Here is a 27,374-nt window from a genome sequence, read left to right on the forward strand (position 1 = left end):
ATTGTAAAACATGTGATATGTTAATACATGGTGGATACAGAGTCTCTTATCACTACAAAAAAATACAAAAATTGAATTATTCAGGATGATTAGCAGACGCACTGGGAGAATGATCTGGGAGGATGATCAGACACAATGGGAGGATGATCAGACACAATGGGAGGATGATCAGACACACTGGGAGGATGATCAGACACAATGGGAGGATGATCAGACACAATGGGAGGATGATCAGACACACTGGGAGGATGATCAGACACACTGGGAGGATGATCAGACACATGGGAGATCAGACACAATGGGAGGATGATCAGACACACTGAATGATCAGACGCACTGGGAGGATGATCAGACACACTGGGAGGATGATCAGACACACTGGGAGGATGATCAGACTGGGAGAATGATCAGACACAGGGAGGATGATCAGACACACTGAGGATGATCAGACACACTGGGAGGATGATCAGACACACTGGGAGGATGATCAGACGCACTGGGAGGATGATCAGACGCACTGGGAGAATGATCAGACACACTGGGAGGATGATCAGACACAATGGGAGGATGATCAGACACTGGGAGGATGATCAGACGCACTGGGAGAATGATCAGACACAATGGGAGTGATCAGACACACTGAGGATGATCTGGGGTGATCAGACACTGGGAGGATGATCAGACACACTGGGATCTGACATGCAATGGGAGTTACTAGATGATCAGACGCAACTGGGAGGATGGATGATCAGACACTGGTGAGAATGATCAGTTAACATGGGAGGATGATGGACTGCCCACTAGATACGGTGGCGACCGAATGATCAGACGCACTGGGAGGATGATCAGACACACTGGGACTGATCAGAGTCTGAGGATGATCAGACACAATGGGAGGATGATCAGACACAATGGGAGGATGATCAGACACAATGGGAGGATGATAAGACACAATGGGAGTGATCAGACACAATGGGAGGATGATCAGACACAATGATCAGATGAGGATGATCACAATGGGAGGATGATCAGACACAATGGGAGGATGATCAGACACACTGAATGATCTGATGCTCTGGGAGGATGATCAGACACACTGAGGATGATCAGAGGTATGGGAGGATGATCAGACACAGTGGGAGGATGATCAGACACAATGGGAGCAGACACATTGAGACATCTGATGCACTGGGAGGATGATCAGACACTGGGAGGATGATCAGACACACTGAATGATCTGATGCTCTGGGAGGATGATCAGACGCACTGGGAGGATGATCACACACTGGGAGAATGATCAGACACACTAAATGATCTGAGCACTGGGAGGATGATCAGACAGTACAGACACAATGGGAGGATGATCAGACACACTGAATGATCTGATGCTCTGGGAGGATGAACAGACGCACTGGGAGAATGTCAGACACACTGAATGATCTGATGCTCTGGGAGTATAACAATGATCAGACACACTGGGAGAATGATCAGACACACTGAATGATCTGACACTGGGAGAATGATCAGACACAATGGGATAGACACACTGAATGATCAGAGGCACTGGGAGGATGATCAGACTGGGAGGATGATCAGACACAATGGGAGGATGATCAGACACAATGGGAGGATGATCAGACACAATGGGAGGATGATCAGACACACTGAATGATCAGATGCACTGGGAGGATGATCAGACGCAATGGGAGAATGATCAGACACACTGGGAGGATGATCAGACGCACTGGGAGGATGATCAGACAGGGAGGATGACAGACACAATGGGAGGATGATCAGACACACTGAATGATCAGATGCACTGGGAGGATGATCAGACACACTGGGAGGATGATCAGACGCACTGGGAGGATGATCAGACGCACTGGGAGAATGATCAGACACAATGGGAGGATGATCAGACACACTGAATGATCAGATGCACTGGGAGGATGATCAGACGCACTGGGAGGATGATCAGACGCACTGGGAGAATGATCAGATGATCAGACGCACTGGGAGAATGATCAGACACACTGGGAGAATGATCAGACACAATGGGAGGATGATCAGACACACTGAATGATCTGATGCACTGGAAGGATGATCAGACGCACTGGGAGGATGATCAGACACAATGGGAGGATGATCAGACACAATGGGAATGATCAGACACACTGGGAGGATGATCAGAGCACTGGGAGAATGATCAGACACACTGGGAGAATGATCAGACACACTGAATAAAAGGCACTGGGAGGATGATCAGACGCACTGGGAGAATGATCAGACACACTGAATGATCTGATGCTCTGGGAGGATGATCAGACGCACTGGGAGAATGATCAGACACACTGGGAGAATGATCAGACACACTGCGAGAATGATCAGACACACTGGGAGAATGATCAGACACACTGAATGATCAGATGCACTGGGAGGATGATCAGACGCACTGGGAGGATGATCAGACACAATGGGAGGATGATCAGACACACTGGGAGGATGATCAGACACACTGAGGATGATCTGATGCACTGGGAGGATGATCAGACACACTGGGAGGATGATCAGACACACTGAATGATCAGATGCACTGGGAGGATGATCAGACACACTGATCAGATGCACTGGGAGGATGATCAGACGCACTGGGAGGATGATCAGAAACACTGGGAGAATGATCAGACACAATGGGAGGATGATCAGACACAATGAATGATCTGATGATCAGACACAATGGGAGGATGATCAGACACACTGAATGATCAGACGCACTGGAGGATGATCAGACGCACTGGGAGGATGATCAGACGCACTGGGAGAATGATCAGACACACTGAATGATCTGATGCACTGGGAGGATTATCAGATGCACTGGGAGGATGATCAGACACACTGGGAGAATGATCAGACACACTACTGGGAGGATGATCAGACACTGGGAGGATGATCAGACACACTGGGAGGATGATCAGACACACTGGGAGGATGATCAGACACACTGGGAGGATGATCAGACACACTGGGAGGATGATCAGATGCTCTGGGAGGATGATCACGCACAATGGGAGGATGATCAGACACAATGGGAGGATGATCAGATACACTGGGAGGATGATCAGATACACTGGGAGGATGATCAGACGCACTGGGAAGATGATCAGACACACTGAATGATCAGATGCACTGGGAGGATGATCAGACGCACTGGGAGGATGATCAGAAACACTGGGAGAATGATCAGACACAATGGGAGGATGATCAGACACACTGAATGATCTGATGCACTGGGAGGATGATCAGACGCACTGGGAGGATGATCAGACACACTGAATGATCTGATGCTCTGGGAGGATGATCAGACGCACTGGGAGGATGATCAGACACAATGGGGAGGATGATCAGATGATCTGAGGATGATCAGATGCACTGGGAGAATGATCAGACACACTGGGAGAATGATCAGACACACTGAATAAATCTGAGGCACTGGGAGGATGATCAGACGCACTGGGAGAATGATCAGACACACTGAATGATCTGATGCACTGGGAGGATGATCAGACGCACTGGGAGGATGATCAGACGCACTGGGAGAATGATCAGACACACTGGGAGAATGATCAGACACACTGAATGATCTGATGCACTGGGAGAATGATCAGACGCACTGGGAAGATGATCAGACACACTGAATGATCTGATGCACTGGGAGAATGATCAGATGCACTGGGAGGATGATCAGACACACTGACTGATCTGATGCACTGGGAGGATGATCAGACGCACTGGGAGGATGATCAGACGCACTGGGTGGATGCAGAGCTCCAGTCATACCTAGTGTTCCCTGCGAGGAGACACTTTCCAAAGCCAGCGGCGCAGTGGCAGTCCTGGTTGTCGTGGTACATTCCCAGGTTGTGTCCAATCTCGTGGGCCATGTAGTTGGACAGCACCGCAGTACTGACACCCGGGTTCTGGTGTCAGAAAAAAACAAGAAAATCGTTTGCAAAATAAGGTCAATAAGGTTTATTGTATCATAACATTATTTTACTATAAAATGGTACTTTGTGTGTTTGTGTGGTTTACCTGAATGACTCCCCCACTTGTACTCGGAGAGCACATGGTTGACATGGTGGCTTCACCAAGCACATTCTCCTCAAAGCGAACCCCACTACAAACAAGAAGAAAAACTTCACTGAGCACACGATCGATATGATAGCTTCACCAAGCACATTCTCCTCAAAGTGAACCCCACTACAAACAAGAAGAAAAACATCACTGAGCACACAATCGATATGATAGCTTCACCAAGCACATTCTCCTCAAAGTGAACCCCACTGCAAACAAGAAAAAAAACATCACTGAGCACACGATCGATATGATAGCTTCACCAAGCACATGCTCCTCAAAGTGAACCCCACTACAAACAAGAAGAAAAACTTCACTGAGCACACGATCGATATGATAGCTTCACCAAGCACATTCTCCTCAAAGTGAACCCCACTGCAAACAAGAAGAAAAACATCACTGAGCACACGATCGATATGATAGCTTCACCAAGCACATTCTCCTCAAAGTGAACCCCACTGCAAACAAGAAGAAAAACATCACTGAGCACACGATCGATATGATGGCTTCACCAAGCATCGCTGAGGGAATATTTACACCCGGGCAGCATGAGTAAACACAAGTCCAGATCACCAAGGCATGCTGCTTCATTATTTCACTGAAGTGTAGCGAGCAGTGTTGTGGGATGCACTGCCGTTACGGATTCTCTCCCCTGTCAGCGAGATGAGATAAAGTTAAAAGCTCTATGACCAGGAAAGCAGATGAGCACAGCTCTTTTGCAGTGTGGTCAAGACGCTCTCTTGTGGTGTGCAGAGCTGCTAGTTTGCGTCCAGTCTCCAGCCTGCTTCTCTGACAACACTTGGAATATCAAAGCTGGCAGTTCCTTCTGTCTGTGTAGTGTTTACAAAGGGCAGACTCAAGTGGGCACATCCAGCAGTGTGTGGTTGAAGGCATATTGATGGATTTGTGCTTTTGCTGTACAATAGACGAATGACTATCTATGAAACAACCTGTGTAAAGTGTAATGGACAGTAATGCTTAGCTTGTGTGGTTACCTGACCAGCTGCACGTTGTCATGCGGTGCTCGGGGGACGAGCTCTGTCTCTTTCCACTTGAGGAAATTGTTCAGAGTCTCAATGGAGGAGTGGGTGACCAGCGCCTTGTCCTGCTCTGTCCAGATCTCAATCCCTACCAGGAACACCCCTATGTCCAGCTGGCTGTATATCTGAGACAGAGAGAGAGAAGGAGCAGGAAAGAGGTTAGAGTCTGCACAGGACCTCAGGATACTGGCAACAAAACAACAACCAAGTGTCATACGTACAGAAAGACAGGCCAGGCTTTTCAGCAACTGGCCAGCTCAGAGAATTCCAATACTGAACTTAAGATTTAAATCAGCCTAACTCAAACCCTAACTCTAGCACTAACCCTAACACTAACCTAACTAGCTAGCTGAGGCACCTTTAGCAATAATAACCTCCATTTCCTGTGTCATTAGAGGAAAAACATCCCCACAGAAGGATATTACACCTCTGTGATTGACAGTAGGTCTGGTGTTCTTTTCTTTGTATGCCTCACCAGACTTTTTCCAAACATAACGACTATCAGTGTGACCAAATAACTCGATTTTTGTTTCATCACTCCACAAAACCTTTGACCAGAACTCATATCCATCATTCAAATTCTGCTTTACAAACTTTAAGCGATTGTCCTTGTGACTTTTTCCTAAGAGTGTCGTTTTTTTTCCTTGGCCTGTGACCATTGAGACCTTCACCATGCAATACTGGACCTGTGATTGAAATGGAAACCCCAGTCCCACCTGCAGCCAGTTCACTTTGAATATCTTTGGCAGTCAATCCTGGATTGTTATTAACCTTCCTCACAATTCTTCTACTTGTTCTTGGTGAAAGAACCTTCTATCTTCCAGACAGAGAGAGCATTGTGACAGGACCATGAGTCTTTTACTTCTTGATAATAGAAACAATAGTTGAAATTGGGATACTCAAATGCCTGGAAATCTTCTTGTATCCTTCTCCAGCTTTATGACAATAAATCATTTTCTGACAAACTTCTATTGGTTTGTCAGTGCACTTGTGCATGCTCTGGTTCAACAATGACGCATGACTTTGAGACACAAGAGCAGTGCCTGTGTGGACCCTAACGACTTGCGCAGGGCACACACATGCCCAGCCAGTAAAGCTAAGGGAAGACAATGCCACTCTGAGGCTTGGAACTGGTTTCAGGAGACTAGGTTTCACACCCAGTCTCGTGGAACCAGGTTTCAAACCCCTGTTCTTGAAAATGTGGCATAGCACACAGAAACAATAAAACAGTGCCTTGAAATTGGAGAATAAACTTCGAAACTTCTCAAAAAACTGGTGAAAAATGTTTCATGAACTGCAAACCTGATTGACTCAATTACACTAAATCACTGCAGGAAGAGCAATTAAAAAAAACAAAAAAAACATAACAATTGCTCTGGCTTTTCTGCTCCGTACCACATCATGAATCATTATTTTGCTGTGTTACCTGTTTGACAATGTGGGCAATAATCCTTACAACATCAGTGCACCAGAGCAGACATTGTGAAAATTGCTTTGAAACAGACTTTACAGAGACAATAGTTCGTGTGCATACCTGTCGCAGGTGATGTGCGATGGAAATCAGACTCCGCCTGGTACTCTCCACATCCTTCCCATGCTTCCTGAACTGCAAACACAGGCCAGCAGGTCTGATTGTTCATGATCATTTAAACACATGAAAATGCTACAGCTTACTCAAGCAATGAGTAAACCCATGGGGTGATCAGATATAGGGGTGCAGCTACCTTAGCAAATAAACTGAAAGGAAGGCACGAGTCACATATCATCCAGAACTACTGAGCACCAAAGTCCTACATTTAGAAAAGCTAAACAAACCTAAAGAAACCAAACAAACCTAAAGAAACCAAACAAACCTAAAGAAACCAAACAAACCTAAAGAAACTGAACAAACCTAAAGAAACCAAACAAACCTAAAGAAACCAAACAAACCTAAAGAAACCAAACAAACCTAAAGAAACCAAACAAACCTAAAGAAACGAAACAAACCTAAAGAAACCAAACAAACCTAAAGAAACTGAACAAACCTAAAGAAAATGAACAAACCTAAAGAAACCGAAAAAACCTAAAGAAACCAAACAAACCCAAAGAAACAGAACAAACCTAAAGAAACCAAACAAACTTAAAGAAACCAAACAAACCTAAAGAAACCAAACAAACCTAAAGAAACTGAACAAACCTAAAGAAACCAAACAAACCTAAAGAAACCAAACAAACCCAAAGAAACAGAACAAACCTAAAGAAACAAACAAACCTAAAGAAACTGAAGAAACCTAAAGAAACCGAACAAACCCTAAGAAACCAAACAAACCCAAAGAAACCAAACAAACCTAAAGAAACCAAACAAACCTAAAGAAACAAACAAACCTAAAGAAACCAAACAAACTTAAAGAAACCAAACAAACCTAAAGAAACCAAACAAACTTAAAGAAACCGAACAAACCTAAAGAAACCAAACAAACCTAAAGAAACCAAACAAACCTAAAGAAACCAAACAAACCTAAAGAAACCAAACAAACCTAAAGAAACCAAAGAAACCTAAAGAAACCAGAACAAACCTAAAGAAACCAAACAAACCCAAAGAAACCAAACAAACCTAAAGAAACCAAACAAACCTAAAGAAACAAACCCCAAAGAAACCAAACAAACCTAAAGAAACCAAACAAACCTAAAGAAACCAAACAAACCTAAAGAAACAAAGAAACTGAACAAACCTAAAGAAACCAAACAAACCTAAAGAAACCAAACAAACCTAAAGAAACCAAACAAACCTAAAGAAACCAAACAAACCTAAAGAAACCAAACAAACCTAAAGAAACCAAACAAACCTAAAGAAACCAAACAAACCTAAAGAAACAGAACAAACAAACAAACCTAAAGAAACTGAACAAACCTAAAGAAACCAAACAAACCTAAAGAAACCAAACAAACCTAAAGAAACAAACAAACCTAAAGAAACCGAACAAACCTAAAGAAACCAAACAAACCTAAAGAAACCAAACAAACCTAAAGAAACCAAACAAACCTAAAGAAACCAAACAAACCTAAAGAAACCAAACAAACCTAAAGAAACCAAACAAACCCAAAGAAACCAAACAAACCCAAAGAAACTAAACAAACCTAAAGAAACCAAACAAACCTAAAGAAACTCAACAAACCTAAAGAAACTGAACAAACCTAAAGAAACCAAACAAACCTAAAGAAACCAAACAAACCCAAAGAAACCAAACAAACCTAAAGAAACCAAACAAACCTAAAGAAACCAAACAAACCTAAAGAAACCAAACAAACCTAAAGAAACCAAACAAACCCAAAGAAACCAAACAAACCTAAAGAAACCGAACAAACCTAAAGAAACCAAACAAACCTAAAGAAACCAAAGAAACCTAAAGAAACCAAAGAAACCTAAAGAAACTGAACAAACCCAAAGAAACTAAACAAACCTAAAGAAACCAAACAAACCTAAAGAAACAGCAGAAACTGAACAAACCTAAAGAAACTGAACAAACCTAAAGAAACCAAACAAACCTAAAGAAACCAAACAAACCTAAAGAAACCAAACAAACCCAAAGAAACTGAACAAACCTAAAGAAACTGAACAAACCTAAAGAAACCAAACAAACCTAAAGAAACCAAACAAACCTAAAGAAACCAAACAAACCTAAAGAAACTGAACAAACCTAAAGAAACCAAACAAACCTAAAGAAACCAAACAAACCTAAAGAAACCAAACAAACCTAAAGAAACCAAACAAACCTAAAGAAACCGAACAAACCTAAAGAAACCAAACAAACCTAAAGAAACCAAACAAACCCAAAGAAACCAAACAAACCTAAAGAAACCAAACAAACCTAAAGAAACTGAACAAACCTAAAGAAACTGAACAAACCTAAAGAAACCAAAGAAACCTAAAGAAACCAAACAAACCTAAAGAAACCAAACAAACCTAAAGAAACCAAACAAACCTAAAGAAACCAAACAAACCTAAAGAAACCGAACAAACCTAAAGAAAATGAACAAACCTAAAGAAACCAAACAAACCTAAAGAAACCGAACAAACCTAAAGAAACCAAACAAACCTAAAGAAACCAAAGAAACCTAAAGAAACCAAACAAACCTAAAGAAACTGAACAAACCTAAAGAAACCAAACAAACCTAAAGAAACCAAACAAACCCAAAGAAACCAAACAAACCTAAAGAAACCAAACAAACCTAAAGAAACTGAACAAACCTAAAGAAACTGAACAAACCTAAAGAAACCAAACAAACCTAAAGAAACCAAACAAACCTAAAGAAACCGAACAAACCCAAAGAAACCGAACAAACCTAAAGAAACCAAACAAACCTAAAGAAACCAAACAAACCTAAAGAAACCAAACAAACCTAAAGAAACCAAACAAACCTAAAGAAACCAAACAAACCTAAAGAAACCAAACAAACCCAAAGAAACCAAAGAAACCTAAAGAAACCGAACAAACCTAAAGAAACTGAACAAACCTAAAGAAACCAAAGAAACCTAAAGAAACCAAAGAAACCTAAAGAAACCAAACAAACCCAAAGAAACCAAACAAACCTAAAGAAACCAAAGAAACCTAAAGAAACCAAACAAACCTAAAGAAACCAAACAAACCTAAAGAAACCAAAGAAACCTAAAGAAACTGAACAAATCCAAAGAAACTAAACAAACCTAAAGAAACCAAAGAAACCTAAAGAAACAGCAGAAACTGAACAAACCTAAAGAAAACAAACAAACCTAAAGAAACCAAACAAACCTAAAGGAACCAAACAAACCTAAAGAAACCAAACAAACCGAAAGAAACCGAAAAAACCTAAAGAAACTGAACAAACCTAAAGAAAATGAACAAACCTAAAGAAACCAAACAAACCTAAAGAAACCAAACAAACCTAAAGAAACCAAACAAACCTAAAGAAACTGAACAAACCTAAAGAAACCAAACAAACCTAAAGAAACCAAACAAACCTAAAGAAACCAAACAAACCTAAAGAAACCGAACAAACCTAAAGAAACCAAACAAACCTAAAGAAACCAAACAAACCTAAAGAAACTGAACAAACCTAAAGAAACCAAACAAACCTAAAGAAACCAAACAAACCTAAAGAAACCAAACAAACCTAAAGAAACTGAACAAACCTAAAGAAACTGAACAAACCTAAAGAAACCAAACAAACCTAAAGAAACCAAACAAACCCGAAGAAACCAAACAAACCTAAAGAAACCAAACAAACCTAAAGAAACCAAACAAACCTAAAGAAACCAAACAAACCTAAAGAAACCAAAGAAACCTAAAGAAACCTAAAGAAACAAACAAACCTAAAGAAACTGAACAAACCTAAAGAAACCAAACAAACCTAAAGAAACCAAACAAACCTAAAGAAACCAAACAAACCTAAAGAAACCAAACAAACCTAAAGAAACCAAACAAACCTAAAGAAACCGAACAAACCTAAAGAAACCAAACAAACCTAAAGAAACCAAACAAACCTAAAGAAAACAAACAAACCCAAAGAAACTGAACAAACCTAAAGAAACCAAACAAACCTAAAGAAACCAAACAAACCCAAAGAAACCAAACAAACCCTAAGAAACCGAACAAACCTAAAGAAACCAAACAAACCTAAAGAAACCAAACAAACCTAAAGAAACCAAACAAACCTAAAGAAACTGAACAAACCTAAAGAAACCAACAAACCTAAAGAAACCAAACAAACCTAAAGAAACCAAAGAAACCTAAAGAAACAGCAGAAACTGAACAAACCTAAAGAAAACAAACAAACCTAAAGAAACCAAACAAACCTAAAGAAACCAAACAAACCTAAAGAAACCAAACAAACCGAAAGAAACCGAACAAACCTAAAGAAACCAAAGAAACCTAAAGAAACCAAACAAACCTAAAGAAACCAAACAAACCTAAAGAAACCAAAGAAACCTAAAGAAACAGCAGAAACTGAACAAACCTAAAGAAACCAAACAAACCTAAAGAAACCAAACAAACCTAAAGAAACCAAACAAACCTAAAGAAACCAAACAAACCTAAAGAAACCAAACAAACCTAAAGAAACCAAACAAACCTAAAGAAACAGCAGAAACTGAACAAACCTAAAGAAAACAAACAAACCTAAAGAAACCAAACAAACCTAAAGGAACCAAACAAACCTAAAGAAACCAAACAAACCGAAAGAAAATGAACAAACCTAAAGAAACCGAACAAACCTAAAGAAACCAAACAAACCTAAAGAAACCAAACAAACCTAAAGAAACTGAACAAACCTAAAGAAACCAAACAAACCTAAAGAAACCAAACAAACCTAAAGAAACCGAACAAACCTAAAGAAAATGAACAAACCTAAAGAAACCGAAAAAACCTAAAGAAACCGAACAAACCTAAAGAAAATGAACAAACCTAAAGAAACCGAAAAAACCTAAAGAAAGTGAACAAACCTAAAGAAAATGAACAAACCTAAAGAAACCAAACAAACCTAAAGAAACCAAACAAACCCAAAGAAACCAAACAAACCTAAAGAAACCAAACAAACCTAAAGAAACCAAACAAACCTAAAGAAACCAAACAAACCTAAAGAAACCAAACAAACCCAAAGAAACCAAACAAACCCAAAGAAACTGAACAAACCTAAAGAAACCAAACAAACCTAAAGAAACCAAACAAACCTAAAGAAACCAAAGAAACCTAAAGAAACCAAACAAACCCAAAGAAACCAAACAAACCTAAAGAAACCAAACAAACCTAAAGAAACCGAACAAACCTAAAGAAACCAAACAAACCTAAAGAAACCAAACAAACCTAAAGAAACCAAACAAACCCAAAGAAACCAAACAAACCTAAAGAAACCAAAGAAACCTAAAGAAACAGCAGAAACTGAACAAACCTAAAGAAACCAAACAAACCTAAAGAAACCAAACAAACCTAAAGAAACCAAACAAACCTAAAGAAACCAAACAAACCTAAAGAAACCAAAAAAACCTAAAGAAACTGAACAAACCTAAAGAAACTGAACAAACCTAAAGAAACCAAACAAACCTAAAGAAACCAAACAAACCCAAAGAAACCGAACAAACCTAAAGAAACCAAACAAACCTAAAGAAACTGAACAAACCTAAAGAAACTGAACAAACCTAAAGAAACCAAACAAACCTAAAGAAACCGAAAAAACCTAAAGAAAGTGAACAAACCTAAAGAAAATGAACAAACCTAAAGAAACCGAAAAAACCTAAAGAAACCAAACAAACCCAAAGAAACCGAACAAACCTAAAGAAACCAAACAAACCCAAAGAAACTAAACAAACCTAAAGAAACCAAAGAAACCTAAAGAAACAGCAAACCTAAACTGAACAAACCTAAAGAAACTGAACAAACCTAAAGAAACCAAACAAACCTAAAGAAACCAAACAAACCTAAAGAAACCAAACAAACCCAAAGAAACCAAAGAAACCCAAAGAAACTGAACAAACCTAAAGAAAATGAACAAACCTAAAGAAACCGAAAAAACCTAAAGAAACCAAACAAACCCAAAGAAACAGAACAAACCTAAAGAAACCAAACAAACCTAAAGAAACCAAACAAACCTAAAGAAACCAAACAAACCTAAAGAAACCAAACAAACCTAAAGAAACCGAAAAAACCTAAAGAAACCAAACAAACCTAAAGAAACCGAACAAACCTAAAGAAACCAAACAAACCTAAAGAAACCAAACAAACCCAAAGAAACAGAACAAACCTAAAGAAACAAACAAACCTAAAGAAACTGAACAAACCTAAAGAAACTGAACAAACCTAAAGAAACCAAACAAACCCAAAGAAACCAAACAAACCCAAAGAAACCGAACAAACCTAAAGAAACCAAACAAACCTAAAGAAAACAAACAAACCCAAAGAAACCAAAGAAACCCAAAGAAACCGAACAAACCTAAAGAAACTGAACAAACCTAAAGAAACCAAACAAACCTAAAGAAACCAAAGAAACCTAAAGCAATTCAACAAACCCAAAGAAACTAAACAAACCTAAAGAAACCAAAGAAACCTAAAGAAACCAAAGAAACCTAAAGAAACCAAAGAAACCTAAAGAAACCAAAGAAACCTAAAGAAACTGAACAAATCCAAAGAAACTAAACAAACCTAAAGAAACCAAACAAACCTAAAGAAACCAAACAAACCTAAAGAAAACAAACAAACCTAAAGAAACCAAACAAACCTAAAGGAACCAAACAAACCTAAAGAAACCAAACAAACCGAAAGAAACCAAACAAACCTAAAGAAACTGAACAAACCTAAAGAAAATGAACAAACCTAAAGAAACCGAAAAAACCTAAAGAAACCAAACAAACCCAAAGAAACAGAACAAACCTAAAGAAACCAAACAAACCTAAAGAAACTGAACAAACCTAAAGAAACTGAACAAACCTAAAGAAACCAAACAAACCTAAAGAAACCGAAAAAACCTAAAGAAACTGAACAAACCCAAAGAAACCAAACAAACCTAAAGAAACCAAACAAACCTAAAGAAACCAAACAAACCTAAAGAAACCAAACAAACCTAAAGAAACTGAACAAACCTAAAGAAACCAAACAAACCTAAAGAAACCAAACAAACCTAAAAAAACTGAACAAACCTGAAGAAACTGAACAAACCCAAAGAAACCAAAGAAACCCAAAGAAAATGAACAAACCTAAAGAAACCAAACAAACCCAAAGAAACCAAAGAAACCTAAAGAAACTGAACAAACCTAAAGAAAAGAAACAAACCCTAAAGAAACCAAACAAACCTAAAGAAACCAAACAAACCCAAAGAAACCGAACAAACCCAAAGAAACCAAACAAACCTAAAGAAACCGAAACAAACCTAAAGAAACTGAACAAACCTAAAGAAACCGAACAAACCTAAAGAAACCAAACAAACCTAAAGAAACTGAACAAACCTAAAGAAACTGAACAAACCTAAAGAAACTGAACAAACCTAAAGAAACCAAACAAACCCAAAGAAACCAAACAAACCTAAAGAAACCAAACAAACCTAAAGAAACCAAACAAACCTAAAGAAACCAAACAAACCTAAAGAAACCAAACAAACCTAAAGAAACTGAACAAACCTAAAGAAACCAAACAAACCTAAAGAAACCAAACAAACCTAAAGAAACCAAACAAACCCAAAGAAACAAACAAACCTAAAGAAACCAAACAAACCTAAAGAAACCAAACAAACCTAAAGAAACCAAACAAACCTAAAGAAACCAAACAAACCTAAAGAAACCAAACAAACCTAAAGAAACCAAACAAACCTAAAGAAACCAAACAAACCTAAAGAAACTGAACAAAAACCTAAAGAAAACAAACAAACCTAAAGAAACTAAACAAACCTAAAGAAACTAAACAAACCCAAAGAAACTAAACAAACCTAAAGAAACTGAACAAACCTAAAGAAACCAAAGAAACCTAAAGCAATTAAACAAACCTAAAGAAACCAAACAAACCTAAAGAAACTGAACAAACCCAAAGAAACTGAACAAACCTAAAGAAACCGAACAAACCTAAAGAAACCAAACAAACCCAAAGAAACCAAACAAACCTAAAGAAACCAAAGAAACCTAAAGAAACCAAACAAACCTAAAGAAACCAAAGAAACCTAAAGAAACCAAACAAACCTAAAGAAACTGAACAAACCTAAAGAAACCAAAGAAACCTAAAGAAACCAAAGAAACCTAAAGAAACTGAACAAACCTAAAGAAACCAAAGAAACCTAAAGAAACCAAACAAACCTAAAGAAACCAAACAAACCTAAAGAAACCGAAAAAACCTAAAGAAACTGAACAAACCTAAAGAAACCGAACAAACCTAAAGAAAATGAACAAACCTAAAGAAACGGAACAAACCTAAAGAAACCAAACAAACCTAAAGAAACCGAAAAAACCTAAAGAAACTGAACAAACCCAAAGAAACCAAACAAACCTAAAGATACCAAACAAACCTAAAGAAAATGAACAAACCTAAAGAAACCAAACAAACCTAAAGAAACCAAACAAACCTAAAGAAACCAAACAAACCTAAAGAAACCAAACAAACCTAAAGAAACCAAAGAAACCTAAAGAAACCAAACAAACCTAAAGAAACCAAACAAACCCAAAGAAACCAAACAAACCCAAAGAAACTGAACAAACCCAAAGAAACTGAACAAACCTAAAGAAACCAAACAAACCTAAAGAAACCAAACAAACCTAAAGAAACCAAACAAACCTAAAGAAACCAAACAAACCTAAAGAAACTGAACAAACCTAAAGAAACTGAACAAACCTAAAGAAACCAAACAAACCTAAAGAAACCAAACAAACCTAAAGAAACCAAACAAACCTAAAGAAACCAAACAAACCTAAAGAAACCAAACCTAAAGAAACTGAACAAACCTAAAGAAACCGAACAAACCTAAAGAAACCAAACAAACCTAAAGAAACCAAACAAACCTAAAGAAACAAACAAACCTAAAGAAACTGAACAAACCTAAAGAAACCAAACAAACCTAAAGAAACCAAACAAACCCAAAGAAACTGAACAAACCTAAAGAAACCAAAGAAACCTAAAGAAACCAAACAAACCTAAAGAAACTGAACAAACCCAAAGAAACCAAAGAAACCTAAAGAAACCAAAGAAACCTAAAGAAACTGAACAAACCTAAAGAAACCAAAGAAACCTAAAGAAACCAAACAAACCTAAAGAAACCAAACAAACCCAAAGAAACCAAAGAAACCTAACGAAACCAAAGAAACCTAAAGAAACTGAACAAACCTAAAGAAACCAAAGAAACCTAAAGAAACTGAACAAACCTAAAGAAACCAAAGAAACCTAAAGAAACCAAACAAACCTAAAGAAACCAAACAAACCTAAAGAAACTGAACAAACCTAAATAAACCAAACAAACCTAAAGAAACCAAACAAACCTAAAGAATCCAAACAAACCTAAAGAAACCAAAGAAACCTAAATAAACTGAACAAACCTAAAGAAACCAAACAAACCTAAAGAAACTGAACAAACCTAAAGAAACCAAACAAACCTAAAGAAACCAAACAAACCCAAAGAAACCAAAGAAACCCAAAGAAACCAAAGAAACCCCAAAAAACTGAACAAACCTAAAGAAACCAAACAAACCCAAAGAAACCAAACAAACCCAAAGAAACAAAAGAAACATAAAGAAACTGAACAAACCTAAAGAAACCAAACAAACCTAAAGAAACCAAACAAACCCAAAGAAACCAAAGAAACCTAAAGAAACTGAACAAACCAAAAGAAACCAAACAAACCTAAAGAAACTGAACAAACCTAAAGAAACCAAACAAACCTAAAGAAACCAAAAAAACCCAAAGAAACCAAACAAACCCAAAGAAACCAAAGAAACCTAAAGAAACCAAACAAACCCAAAGAAACCAAACAAACCCAAAGAAACTGAACAAACCTAAAGAAACCAAACAAACCCAAAGAAACCAAACAAACCCAAAGAAACCAAACAAACCCAAAGAAACCAAACAAACCTAAAGAAACCAAACAAACCTAAAGAAACCTAAAGAAACCAAAGAAACCAAAAGAAACCAAACAAACCTAAAGAAACCAAAGAAACCTGAAACTGAACAAACCTAAAGAAACCAAACAAACCTAAAGAAACCAAACAAACCAAAAGAAACCAAACAAACCTAAAGAAACTGAACAAACCTAAAGAAACCGAACAAACCTTAAGAATCCAAACAAACCTAAAGAAACCAAACAAACCCAAAGAAACCAAACAAACCTAAAGAAACCAAACAAACCTAAAGAAACCGAACAAACCTAAAGAAACCAAACAAACCTAAAGAAACCAAACAAACCTAAAGAAACTGAACAAACCTAAAGAAACTGCAGAAACTGTTTCAATACGTTTTAGAAAACACTAAGACTTTTATACAAAACAGCTGGCATTGAATTTAAGAAGTTTCTTTTAGTATTTCTGAATACACGTTATCATATATTCATACCTGACTGTTGTTATTAGAATATGTATTATTCAGAATGTGATGTGAGCAGGACTCACCTGCGCTGTGTCAGCCACCAGGAACAGCTCAATGTTGTATTTGTGTTGCTTGACCTGTGAACAGAGCGCATGTGCTATTATAGTACCTATCTGTACTCCGTGCTGTTAGATATCAAACCTGTATACTAAATATACCTGCATATACCCTGCTGCAGGCACTCCTTTAAAGTGACGGTCCCTAACAACATGATCCCATAAACTCCCTTACCTCGTTACTCTCAGCTGTATAGTTTCTTCCATTTACTGGGTAATTTCACCTGGACAGCAAAACTGTCCTCAACCCTTCAGGGCTTCTTTCCTTTAAAGGTCACCTATTAACTATTAATAACCAGCTAACAAACACATTGATATGTTACTTGTTCTATTAGTATATAACAGGCCAGCTAAAACTGCAAACATCAGAGCCCTGTGGATTATCAATTCTAAGTCAATCATATATTTGAAATGGGTTCAGATTGTTACTGTATTAATGTTTAGCAAATTAAATCAGGTTTTTATTAACAAGCGTCGGAACCACAATGCACAAGAAAGAGCCAGGCTCATCTGCACTCATGGCTATAGAGCTGTTAATCTCCTCTCACCAACAGGGAACACAATCTGTATCAGCAGCGCATCATATTCCATTCGTTTAGAAAGATCTTAATGTAGAACACTTTGCTCAAAATGAACAACGTCTGTTAACCGTTAATAAACTAAACAAGTGGCCCTTTAAATAAAGTGTGACCCCAACACGGAAGACAGAAAAGAAAGATGACTGAAAAGGAATTGAATAGAAATTAAGGCATGGAGATGAAATTCTTACTGGTGCAGCAGCTAGGTCTCCCGTGCGTGAGGTGTCCTGTGCAGCTGGGTCTCCCGTGCGTGAGGTGTCCTGTGCAGCTGGGTCTCCCGTGCGTGAGGTGTCCTGTGCAGCTGGGTCTCCCGTGCGTGAGGTGTCCTGTGCAGCTGGGTCTCCCGTGCGTGAGGTGTCCTGTGCAGCTGGGTCTCCCGTGCGTGAGGTGTCCTGTGCAGCTGGGTCTCCCGTGCGTGAGGTGTCCTGTGCAGCTGGGTCTCCCGTGCGTGAGGTGTCCTGTGCAGCTGGGTCTCCCGTGCGTGAGGTGTCCTGTGCAGCTGGATCTCCCGTGCGTGAGGTGTCCTGTGCAGCTGGGTCTCCCGTGCGTGAGGTGTCCTGTGCAGCTGGGTCTCCCGTGCGTGAGGTGTCCTGTGCAGCTGGGTCTCCCGTGCGTGAGGTGTCCTGTGCAGCTGGGTCTCCCGTGTGTGAGGTGTCCTGTGCAGCTGGGTCTCCCGTGCGTGAGGTGTCCTGTGCAGCTGGGTGTCCCGTGCGTGAGGTGTCCTGTGGCCGGGCACAGCGTGGTGTCCCCCTGTGAATGAGGTGTAGAGGGCCAAGTCCCACAGCTCCTCTCCTCCTCCTGCACTGGATGGACCTGCTTACCCGGAACCTGCGGCTGCCCTCTATCTCGGGGGACACCGTGTAGGTTTCAGGTCCCAGGGTCAGGTACCCACTGAAACACACCCACAACACACCTCTCACATGAGCACAGAGCAGGCCAGCCAGCGTAGCCTCTTTCAGGTCCCAGGGTCAGGTACCCACTGAAACACACCCACAAACACCCTCACATGAGCACAGGCAGGCAGCCAGCGTATCTCTCTGGGCTTTACAATGCTTGCCTATGCTTTGCCATGCTTTCACTGTGCTTTATTACACTTTGCTGTGCTTTTGCTGTGGGAAACTTTTATAAGGGATCAGGTCTGAGTCAACCAAGCAAGAATCTAACGTCCCAGCCTTGCATCTGTCTTGGGTATTCTATTCTTCGGTCGTCAGTTTAATGATGTAAACAGCAGTGGCATTAAGACAACCTCTGACTGCTGCACAATCACTACACCTTCCCTTTCCAATGTGTGCCCATGTTAAACTACAAGTTACAACCAAAAGTACTACTATTTTTACCCTCATTTTGCATACACTTAATTTACCTATATGAAATATATTATTCTGGAAGCACATTTTGCTCTGATTGACGATCGTTTGTGTAATTAATGTAAGGTGTGCAATCAGGACTTTGTTAAGGTCTGGGGAATGATGTCAGCACACCGGGACTGTTCCTGGGGAAAGGGGACTGTCCCTGTAAAACCAGGGAACCTGGTCACCCTAATCTAGCTCTGCTCTGCTGTTCTGGAAGGTTGCTGAGGGTACGTCTTTGCTCAGAGACTATGGTACCTACAGTGGATCACTAGCTCAATCGCTGTGCCCGGTAATCAATGCAGCCTTACCTAAGCCCCTGGCAAGTGCAAAGAGCCACACACGAGTCCCTGAGCCCCTCCACCCAGCCTGTGTAGCAGCAGTGATTCTGGAACACACAGTTCAGACAATGAGGAGTCAATTGATCACACATCCTAAACACATCGTTGCTTTGCAGGGGAATACATGGTAGAAGTACAGTGAATAGTAAAACAACATCACATTTAAAAAGCAACTTGATACAGCTCAGGTTATTCTAACTAATGTTTGATTCGATTCACTTTGTATCATTTTCTGTTTTAGTCACCACTTCCTGTGGAGTACAAGCACCATTGAGACACTCAAACATGTCTTCTCTCCATTCTCTAAAACTGAAAAGTACCCCTGTGGCCTCTTTAGAGCTCTTAAACATGTCTACTCTCGAAGTACACCTGGTTCCCCAGAGTGTAACCATTAACCTGTCCCTCCTGCAACACTGTCCCCTATCAGTGGTATAGCCCTAAATCTGAAGGTGCTGGAATGCCACTTAAATAATGATTTTCTTAAACAACAATTATTATACAAACTTCCAGTAACACATATAATAGGTAATGCACCTGTCCAGTTCCACTGTGTTTCTGTTCCACTGTGTTTCTATTCCACTGTGTTTCTATTCCACTGGGCTTCTATTCCACTGTGTTTCTATTCCACCGGGCTTCTATTCCACTGTGTTTCTGTTCCACTGTGTTTCTATTTCACTCTGTTTCTATTCCACTGTGTTTCTATTCCACTGTGTTTCTATTCCTCTGTGTTTCTGTTCCACTGTGTTTCTATTTCACTCTGTTTCTGTTCCACTGTGTTTCTATTCCACTGTGTTTCTGTTCCACTGTGTTTCTATTCCACTGTGTTTCTATTCCACTGGGCTTCTATTCCACTGTGTTTCTGTTCCACTGTGTTTCTATTCCACTCTGTTTCTGTTCCACTGTGTTTCTGTTCCACTCTGTTTCTGTTCCACTGTGTTTCTGTTCCACTGTGTTTCTAATCCTCTGTGTTTTTATTCCACTGTGTTTCTATTCCACTGGGCTTCTATTCCACTGGGCTTCTGTTCCACTGTGTTTCTGTTCCACTGTGTTTCTATTCCACTGTGTTTCTATTCCACTGTGTTTCTATTCCACTGTGTTTCTATTCCACTGTGTTTCTATTCCACTGTGTTTCTATTCCACTGTGTTTCTATTCCACTGTGTTTCTGTTCCACTGTGTTTCTATTCCACTGTGTTTCTATTCCACTGTGTTTCTATTCCACTGTGTTTCTGTTCCACTGTGTTTCTATTCCACCGGGCTTCTATTCCACTGTGTTTCTATTCCACTGTGTTTCTATTCCACTGTGTTTCTATTCCACTGTGTTTCTATTCCACTGTGTTTCTGTTCCACTGTGTTTCTATTTCACTCTGTTTCTGTTCCACTGTGTTTCTATTCCACTGTGTTTCTGTTCCACTGTGTTTCTATTCCTCTGTGTTTCTGTTCCACTGTGTTTCTATTCCTCTGTGTTTCTGTTCCACTGTGTTTCTATTCCTCTGTGTTTCTGTTCCACTGTGTTTCTATTCCTCTGTGTTTCTGTTCCACTGTGTTTCTATTCCACTGTGTTTCTATTCCACTGTGTTTCTATTCCACTGTGTTTCTATTCCACTGTGTTTCTATTCCACTGTGTTTCTATTCCACTGTGTTTCTATTCCACTGTGTTTCTATTCCACTGTGTTTCTATTCCACTGTGTTTCTATTCCACTCTGTTTCTGTTCCACTGTGTTTCTATTCCACTGTGTTTCTATTCCACTGTGTTTCTGTTCCACTGGGCTTCTATTCCACTGTGTTTCTGTTCCACTGTGTTTCTATTCCACTGTGTTTCTGTTCCACTGTGTTTCTATTCCACTGTGTTTCTGTTCCACTGTGTTTCTATTCCACTGTGTTTCTATTCCACTGTGTTTCTATTCCACTGTGTTTCTATTCCACTGTGTTTCTATTCCACTGTGTTTCTATTCCACTGTGTTTCTATTCCACTGTGTTTCTATTCCACTGTGTTTCTGTTCCACTGTGTTTCTATTCCACTGTGTTTCTATTCCACTGTGTTTCTATTCCACTGTGTTTCTATTCCACTGTGTTTCTGTTCCACTGTGTTTCTATTTCACTCTGTTTCTGTTCCACTGTGTTTCTATTCCACTGTGTTTCTATTCCACCGGGCTTTTATTCCACTGTGTTTCTATTCCACTGTGTTTCTATTCCACCGGGCTTCTATTCCACTGTGTTTCTATTCCACCGTGTTTCTATTCCACTGTGTTTCTGTTCCACTGTGTTTCTATTCCACTGTGTTTCTATTCCACTGTGTTTCTATTCCACTGTGCTTCTATTCCACTGTGTTTCTGTTCCACTGTGCTTCTATTCCACTGGGCTTCTATTCCACTGGGTGTCTATTCCACTGTGTTTCTATTCCACTGGGCTTCTATTCCACTGTGTTTCTATTCCACTGTGTTTCTATTCCACTGTGTTTCTATTCCACTGTGTTTCTATTCCACTGTGTTTCTATTCCACTGTGTTTCTATTCCACTGTGTTTCTGTTCCACTGTGTTTCTATTCCACTGTGTTTCTATTCCACTGTGTTTCTGTTCCACTGTGTTTCTATTCCACTGTGTTTCTATTCCACTGGGCTTCTATTCCACTGTGTTTCTGTTCCACTGTGTTTCTATTCCACTGGGCTTTTATTCCACTGTGTTTCTGTTCCTCTGTGCTTCTATTCCACTGTGTTTCTATTCCACTGGGCTTCTATTCCACTGTGTTTCTGTTCCACTGTGTTTCTGTTCCACTGTGCTTCTATTCCACTGTGTTTCTATTCCACTGTGTTTCTATTCCACTGGGCTTCTATTCCACTGTGTTTCTATTCCACTGTGTTTCTATTCCACTGTGTTTCTATTCCACTGTGTTTCTATTCCACTGTGTTTCTGTTCCACTGTGCTTCTATTCCACTGGGCTTCTATTCCACTGTGTCTCTGTTCCTCTGTGCTTCTATTCCACTGTGTTTCTATTCCACTGGGCTTCTATTCCACTGTGTTTCTAATCCACAGTGTTTCTATTCCACTGGGCTTCTATTCCACTGTGCTTCTATTCCACTGTGTTTCTGTTCCACTGTGCTTCTATTCCACTGTGTTTCTATTCCACTGTGTTTCTATTCCACTGTGTTTCTATTCCACTGTGTTTCTATTCCACTGTGCTTCTATTCCACTGGGCTTCTATTCCACTGTGTTTCTATTCCACTGTGTTTCTGTTCCACTGTGTTTCTATTCCACTGTGTTTCTATTCCACTGTGTTTCTATTCCACTGTGTTTCTATTCCACTGTGTTTCTATTCCACTGTGTTTCTATTCCACTCTGTTTCTATTCCACTGTGTTTCTATTCCACTCGTGTTTCTGTTCCACTGTGTTTCTATTCCACTGTGTTTCTGTTCCACTGTGTTTCTATTCCACTGTGTTTCTATTTCACTCTGTTTCTATTCCACTGTGTTTCTATTTCACTGTGTTTCTATTCCACTGTGTTTCTGTTCCACTGTGTTTCTATTTTTCTCTGTTTCTGTTCCACTGTGTTTCTATTCCACTGTGTTTCTGTTCCACTGTGTTTCTATTCCACTGTGTTTCTGTTCCACTGTGTTTCTATTTTGCTCTGTTTCTGTTCCACTGTGTTTCTGTTCCACTGTGTTTCTATTTTGCTCTGTTTCTGTTCCACTGTGTTTCTGTTCCACTGTGTTTCTATTCCACTGTGCTTCTATTCCACCGGGTGTCGATTCCAATGTGTTTCTGTTCCACTGTGCTTCTATTCCACTGTGTTTCTATTCCACTGGGCTTCTATTCCACTGTGTTTCTATTCCACTCTGTTTCTATTCCACTGTGTTTCTGTTCCACTGTGCTTCTGTTCCACTGTGCTTCTGTTCCACTGTGCTTCTATTCCACTGGGTGTCTATTCTAATGTGTTTCTGTTCCATTGTGCTTCTGTTCCACTGTGTTTCTATTCTACTGTGCTTCTATTCTCACCATGCTGCCAGTTATACCACCAAGCATGACGGACACAAGCACCAATCAAGTCAATCTCCAGTTCAGCTAAACAGCTCATGGCAAACAGGAATACGATATTGGCTGACTTCTGAGTGCCCATCATGAGATCAGAGCAATGCATTGCTCTATGACCACTTCCATCCCTCTTATTAATGTCTTCACTCCATTGAGTAATGAACTGGAATCTCCTTCCACTGAATTGAATGGAAACGCAAGGGCTGGATGTGAACCTCAAACCATACAGATCAAAGCCTAACATCTTACCATTCAACTAAAGAGCTAGGTCTGTAGCTGAGGGGTAAGAGGTAGGTACGAGTCTTATACTGATGTCAGTATTATTAACTCATCAGCTGCTAGGAGGAGATTCATTACAGTTGGTAAAAGAAATCTCTTGGTAAGTACAACAGAAAGATCTAGCATGAGTTCAGGGTTAGGATTATAAAATGAGGGTAGGAGGATATCGGGAGTATGAAAGAGCTGAGCTTAGCTTCCTACCATGGGGTGGCGCTGTTCTGACAGGAGGGAGCTGTCTGGTGAATAACGGTGCTCAGTGTAGAGGTCTGTCAGCAGATCCCTGTGGAGACATGCATACTGTTTACAAATCCCTCTAGGGATTTCCTTTGCTGTTTGTGCTTACATCATTGTTGAGCAAGCTCACAACACACTTTCCGAAGTGAGGTGGGGAAGCATATTAGCATTGAGCACTGAAGCCTGTGCAACACTGATAATCCCCAGCTCGCTTCATCTTTATAGTTAGCAAGGCATACCATGATTTAAACAGAAACACATGGTTAAGCACATGTAAGCATTGCAAAACAGAGAGGTATGGTAAAGCATATAAAGAATATGGCAAACCAGGGTGACCTATAGCAAATCCATAGTATAACCATGGAGAATTACAGAGGTGGACTTCTAAGGGACCATGCAGAACACTTGCAAAGTAAGAAAATTATTTTAGTGGGGGGGGGGGGGGGGGGGGGGGCATTTGTTACCTGTTTTACTCGAATCAGACTGCAAATATGAACACTATATACAGTACTGTGCAAAAGTTTTAGGCAGGTGTGAAAAAATGCTGTAAAGAAAGAATGCTAATAGATTATATTTATCAATTAACTAAATGCAAAGTGAGTGAACAGAAGAAAAATCTAAATCAAATCCATATTTGTTGTGACCACCCTTTGCCTTCAAAACAGCAACAATTCTTCTAGGTACACTTGCACAAAGTCAGGTGTATGATTAAACAATTATACCAAACAGGTGCTAACTATCATTGATTCAATATGTAGGTTGAAACACAAAAACAGAAACAGCTGTGTAGGAGGAATAAAACTGGGTGAGGAACAGCCAAACTCAGCTAACAAGGTGAGGTTGCTGAAGACAGTTTATTGTCAAAAGTCATACACACATGGCAAGACTGAGCACAGCAACAAGACACAAGGTAGTTATACTGCATCAGCAAGGTCTCTCCCAGGCAGAAATTTCAAGGCAGACAGGGGTTTCCAGATGTGCTGTCCAAGCTCTTCTGAAGAAGCACAAAGAAACGGGTAACGTTGAGGACCGTAGATGCAGTGGTCGGCCAAGGAAACTTACTGCAGCAGATGAAAGACACATCATGCTTACTTCCCTTCTCTATCGGAAGATGTCCAGCAATGCCATGAGCTCAGAATTGGCAGAAAACAGTGGCACCCTGGTACACCCATCTACTGTCCGGAGAAGTCTGGTCAGAAGTGGCCTTCATGGAAGACTTGCGGCCAAAAAGCCATACCTCCGACGTGGAAACAAGGCCAAGCAACTCAACTATGCACGAAAACACAGGAACTGGGGTGCAGAAAAATGGCAGCAGGTGCTCTGGACTGATGAGTCAAAATTTGAAATCTTTGGCTGTAGCAGAAGGCAGTTTGTTCGCCGAAGGGCTGGACAGCAGTACACAAATGAGTGTTTGCAGACAACAGTGAAGCATGGTGGAGGTTCCTTGCAAGTTTGGGGCTGCATTTCTGCAAATGGAGTTGGGGATTTGGTCAGAATTAATGGTGTCCTCAATGCTGAGAAGTACAGGCAGATACTTATCCTGCAATACCATCAGGGAGGCATCTGATTGGCCTCAAATTTATTCTGCAGCATGACAACGACCCCAGACACACAGCGAAAGTCATTAAGAACTATCTTCAACGTAAAGAAGAACAAGGAGTCCTGGAAGTGATGGTATGGCCCCCACAGAGCCCTGATCTCAACATCATTGAGTCTGTCTGGGATTACATGAAGAGAGAGAAGCAACTGAGGCTGCCTAAATCCACAGAAGAACTGTGGTCATTTCTCCAAGATGTTTGGGCCAAACTACCTGCCAAGTTCCTTCAAAAACTGTGTGCAAGTGTACCTAGAAGAATTGATGCTGTTTTGAAGGCAATGGGTGGTCACACCAAATATTGATTTGATGTAGATTTTTCTTCTGTTCACTCACTTTGCATTTTGTTAATTGATAAATATAAACTATTAACATGTCTAATTTTGAAAGCATTCTTACTTTACAGTATTTTTTCACACCTGCCTAAAACTTTTGCACAGTACTGTATATATATATATATATATATATATATATATATATATATATATATATATATATATATATATCTATTAGATATATATATAGTATTTATATCATATAAGCCAATGGATAGAAGAATTTCTAGCATATAATATCCCAATAGTGGTCCCAACAGTGTGTCTAATGATATATGCAAATATCACAGAGAGGTTATATAAAGGCTATCAGAAACCACATCAGCAAGAAAACAAAGAGCAGTTGATTCCAAGCAGCCATCCACATTCCTCTATGTGCAGCAGATTGCAATCTCTGATACTGGCTCATGTGAGATCAGGGAGCTGTCTCACAGCCTCGATGTACTGCTTGAATCCTTCAGGTGCAAGAAACCGGGACCTCCGAACGCAATGTAACAGTGTTAAGATTTCTTTACACTTTATTTTGTATTTATAATTTAAGATGTGTTGTTTTTCTATTGCACTTAGATTATTTTATATTGATATTGTAATGGGTGTGCAATGTGATTTTATTATTTAATTTTCTTGTGTGTGTAATTTGTTTCATATTTTTTTATAGTCTGTTTTATTGATTGTATTGTGTGATTTATTATTTTTACTTTTAAAACACTGATAACACCGTTCACATAAAGTCAGAAAAAAACAACATATGAATCCAAATTAACATGTATTTATACTAAAGTAATACAAAAATGACTACAAAAGATTTAGAAGTGAGTAGTTTTTCGAGATTTACGATTATACTGTATTTACTGTTTTTTTCTGACTTTATGTGAACGAAAAGACACAAAAGCTCCCGTTTTCTCATTGGAAATAGTGATATTTTGAAATTTACCTGTCCTGGTCACAAAAGCAAAGTTTGTGGGGAATAATAGCCATTTTCTATACTTTTGAGGCATAAGCAAATAGGAAATAACACTTACTACCCAGGAACAAAAATTGTGTTACATAGTGTAATGTTGTACGGCTCCTTTTAACCTCCCAAAAACTTTCTCCATAGCAACTCTACTGCTAACTCCTAGTTGGGCCAGGTGTATAAAAACATGTCAGGTCAAACAAACAAGGTTTTAGAAATGGTGAGCCGAGAGCACTGCTAATCTTCGGCTGTTCATATTGAATCGTTTGGTCCGCTCTGAGTGGTCTGGTACAGTAATCCGCGTGCTCTCAGACCGTGGTAGCTATTTTGTATGTCTTGTCTTAACAAAAGAAAACATTAAAGTGTCGGTGTTCAGAATTTGTTCAGAAATGTTTTCCGA

General features: G+C 39.7%; 1 protein-coding gene across 1 annotated transcript in view; it reads right to left on the reverse strand.

The window, feature by feature from the left end:
- LOC121328977 (snake venom metalloproteinase hemorrhagic factor 2-like) overlaps window positions 1-27,374 on the reverse strand; it is a 63,883-nt gene that overhangs the window by 8,003 nt on the left and 28,506 nt on the right. The window contains exons 4-9 of the mRNA XM_041274173.1: window positions 24,058-24,136; window positions 17,251-17,304; window positions 6,703-6,774; window positions 5,124-5,293; window positions 4,087-4,171; window positions 3,838-3,974 (exon numbers count right to left, since the gene is read on the reverse strand). Coding sequence (XP_041130107.1) covers window positions 3,838-3,974; window positions 4,087-4,171; window positions 5,124-5,293; window positions 6,703-6,774; window positions 17,251-17,304; window positions 24,058-24,136 — 597 coding nt within the window. The remainder of the gene's footprint in view (window positions 1-3,837; window positions 3,975-4,086; window positions 4,172-5,123; window positions 5,294-6,702; window positions 6,775-17,250; window positions 17,305-24,057; window positions 24,137-27,374) is intronic.

This window comes from Polyodon spathula, chromosome 1 (genome assembly GCF_017654505.1).
Source record: "Polyodon spathula isolate WHYD16114869_AA chromosome 1, ASM1765450v1, whole genome shotgun sequence".
Classification (NCBI taxonomy): domain Eukaryota; kingdom Metazoa; phylum Chordata; class Actinopteri; order Acipenseriformes; family Polyodontidae; genus Polyodon; species Polyodon spathula.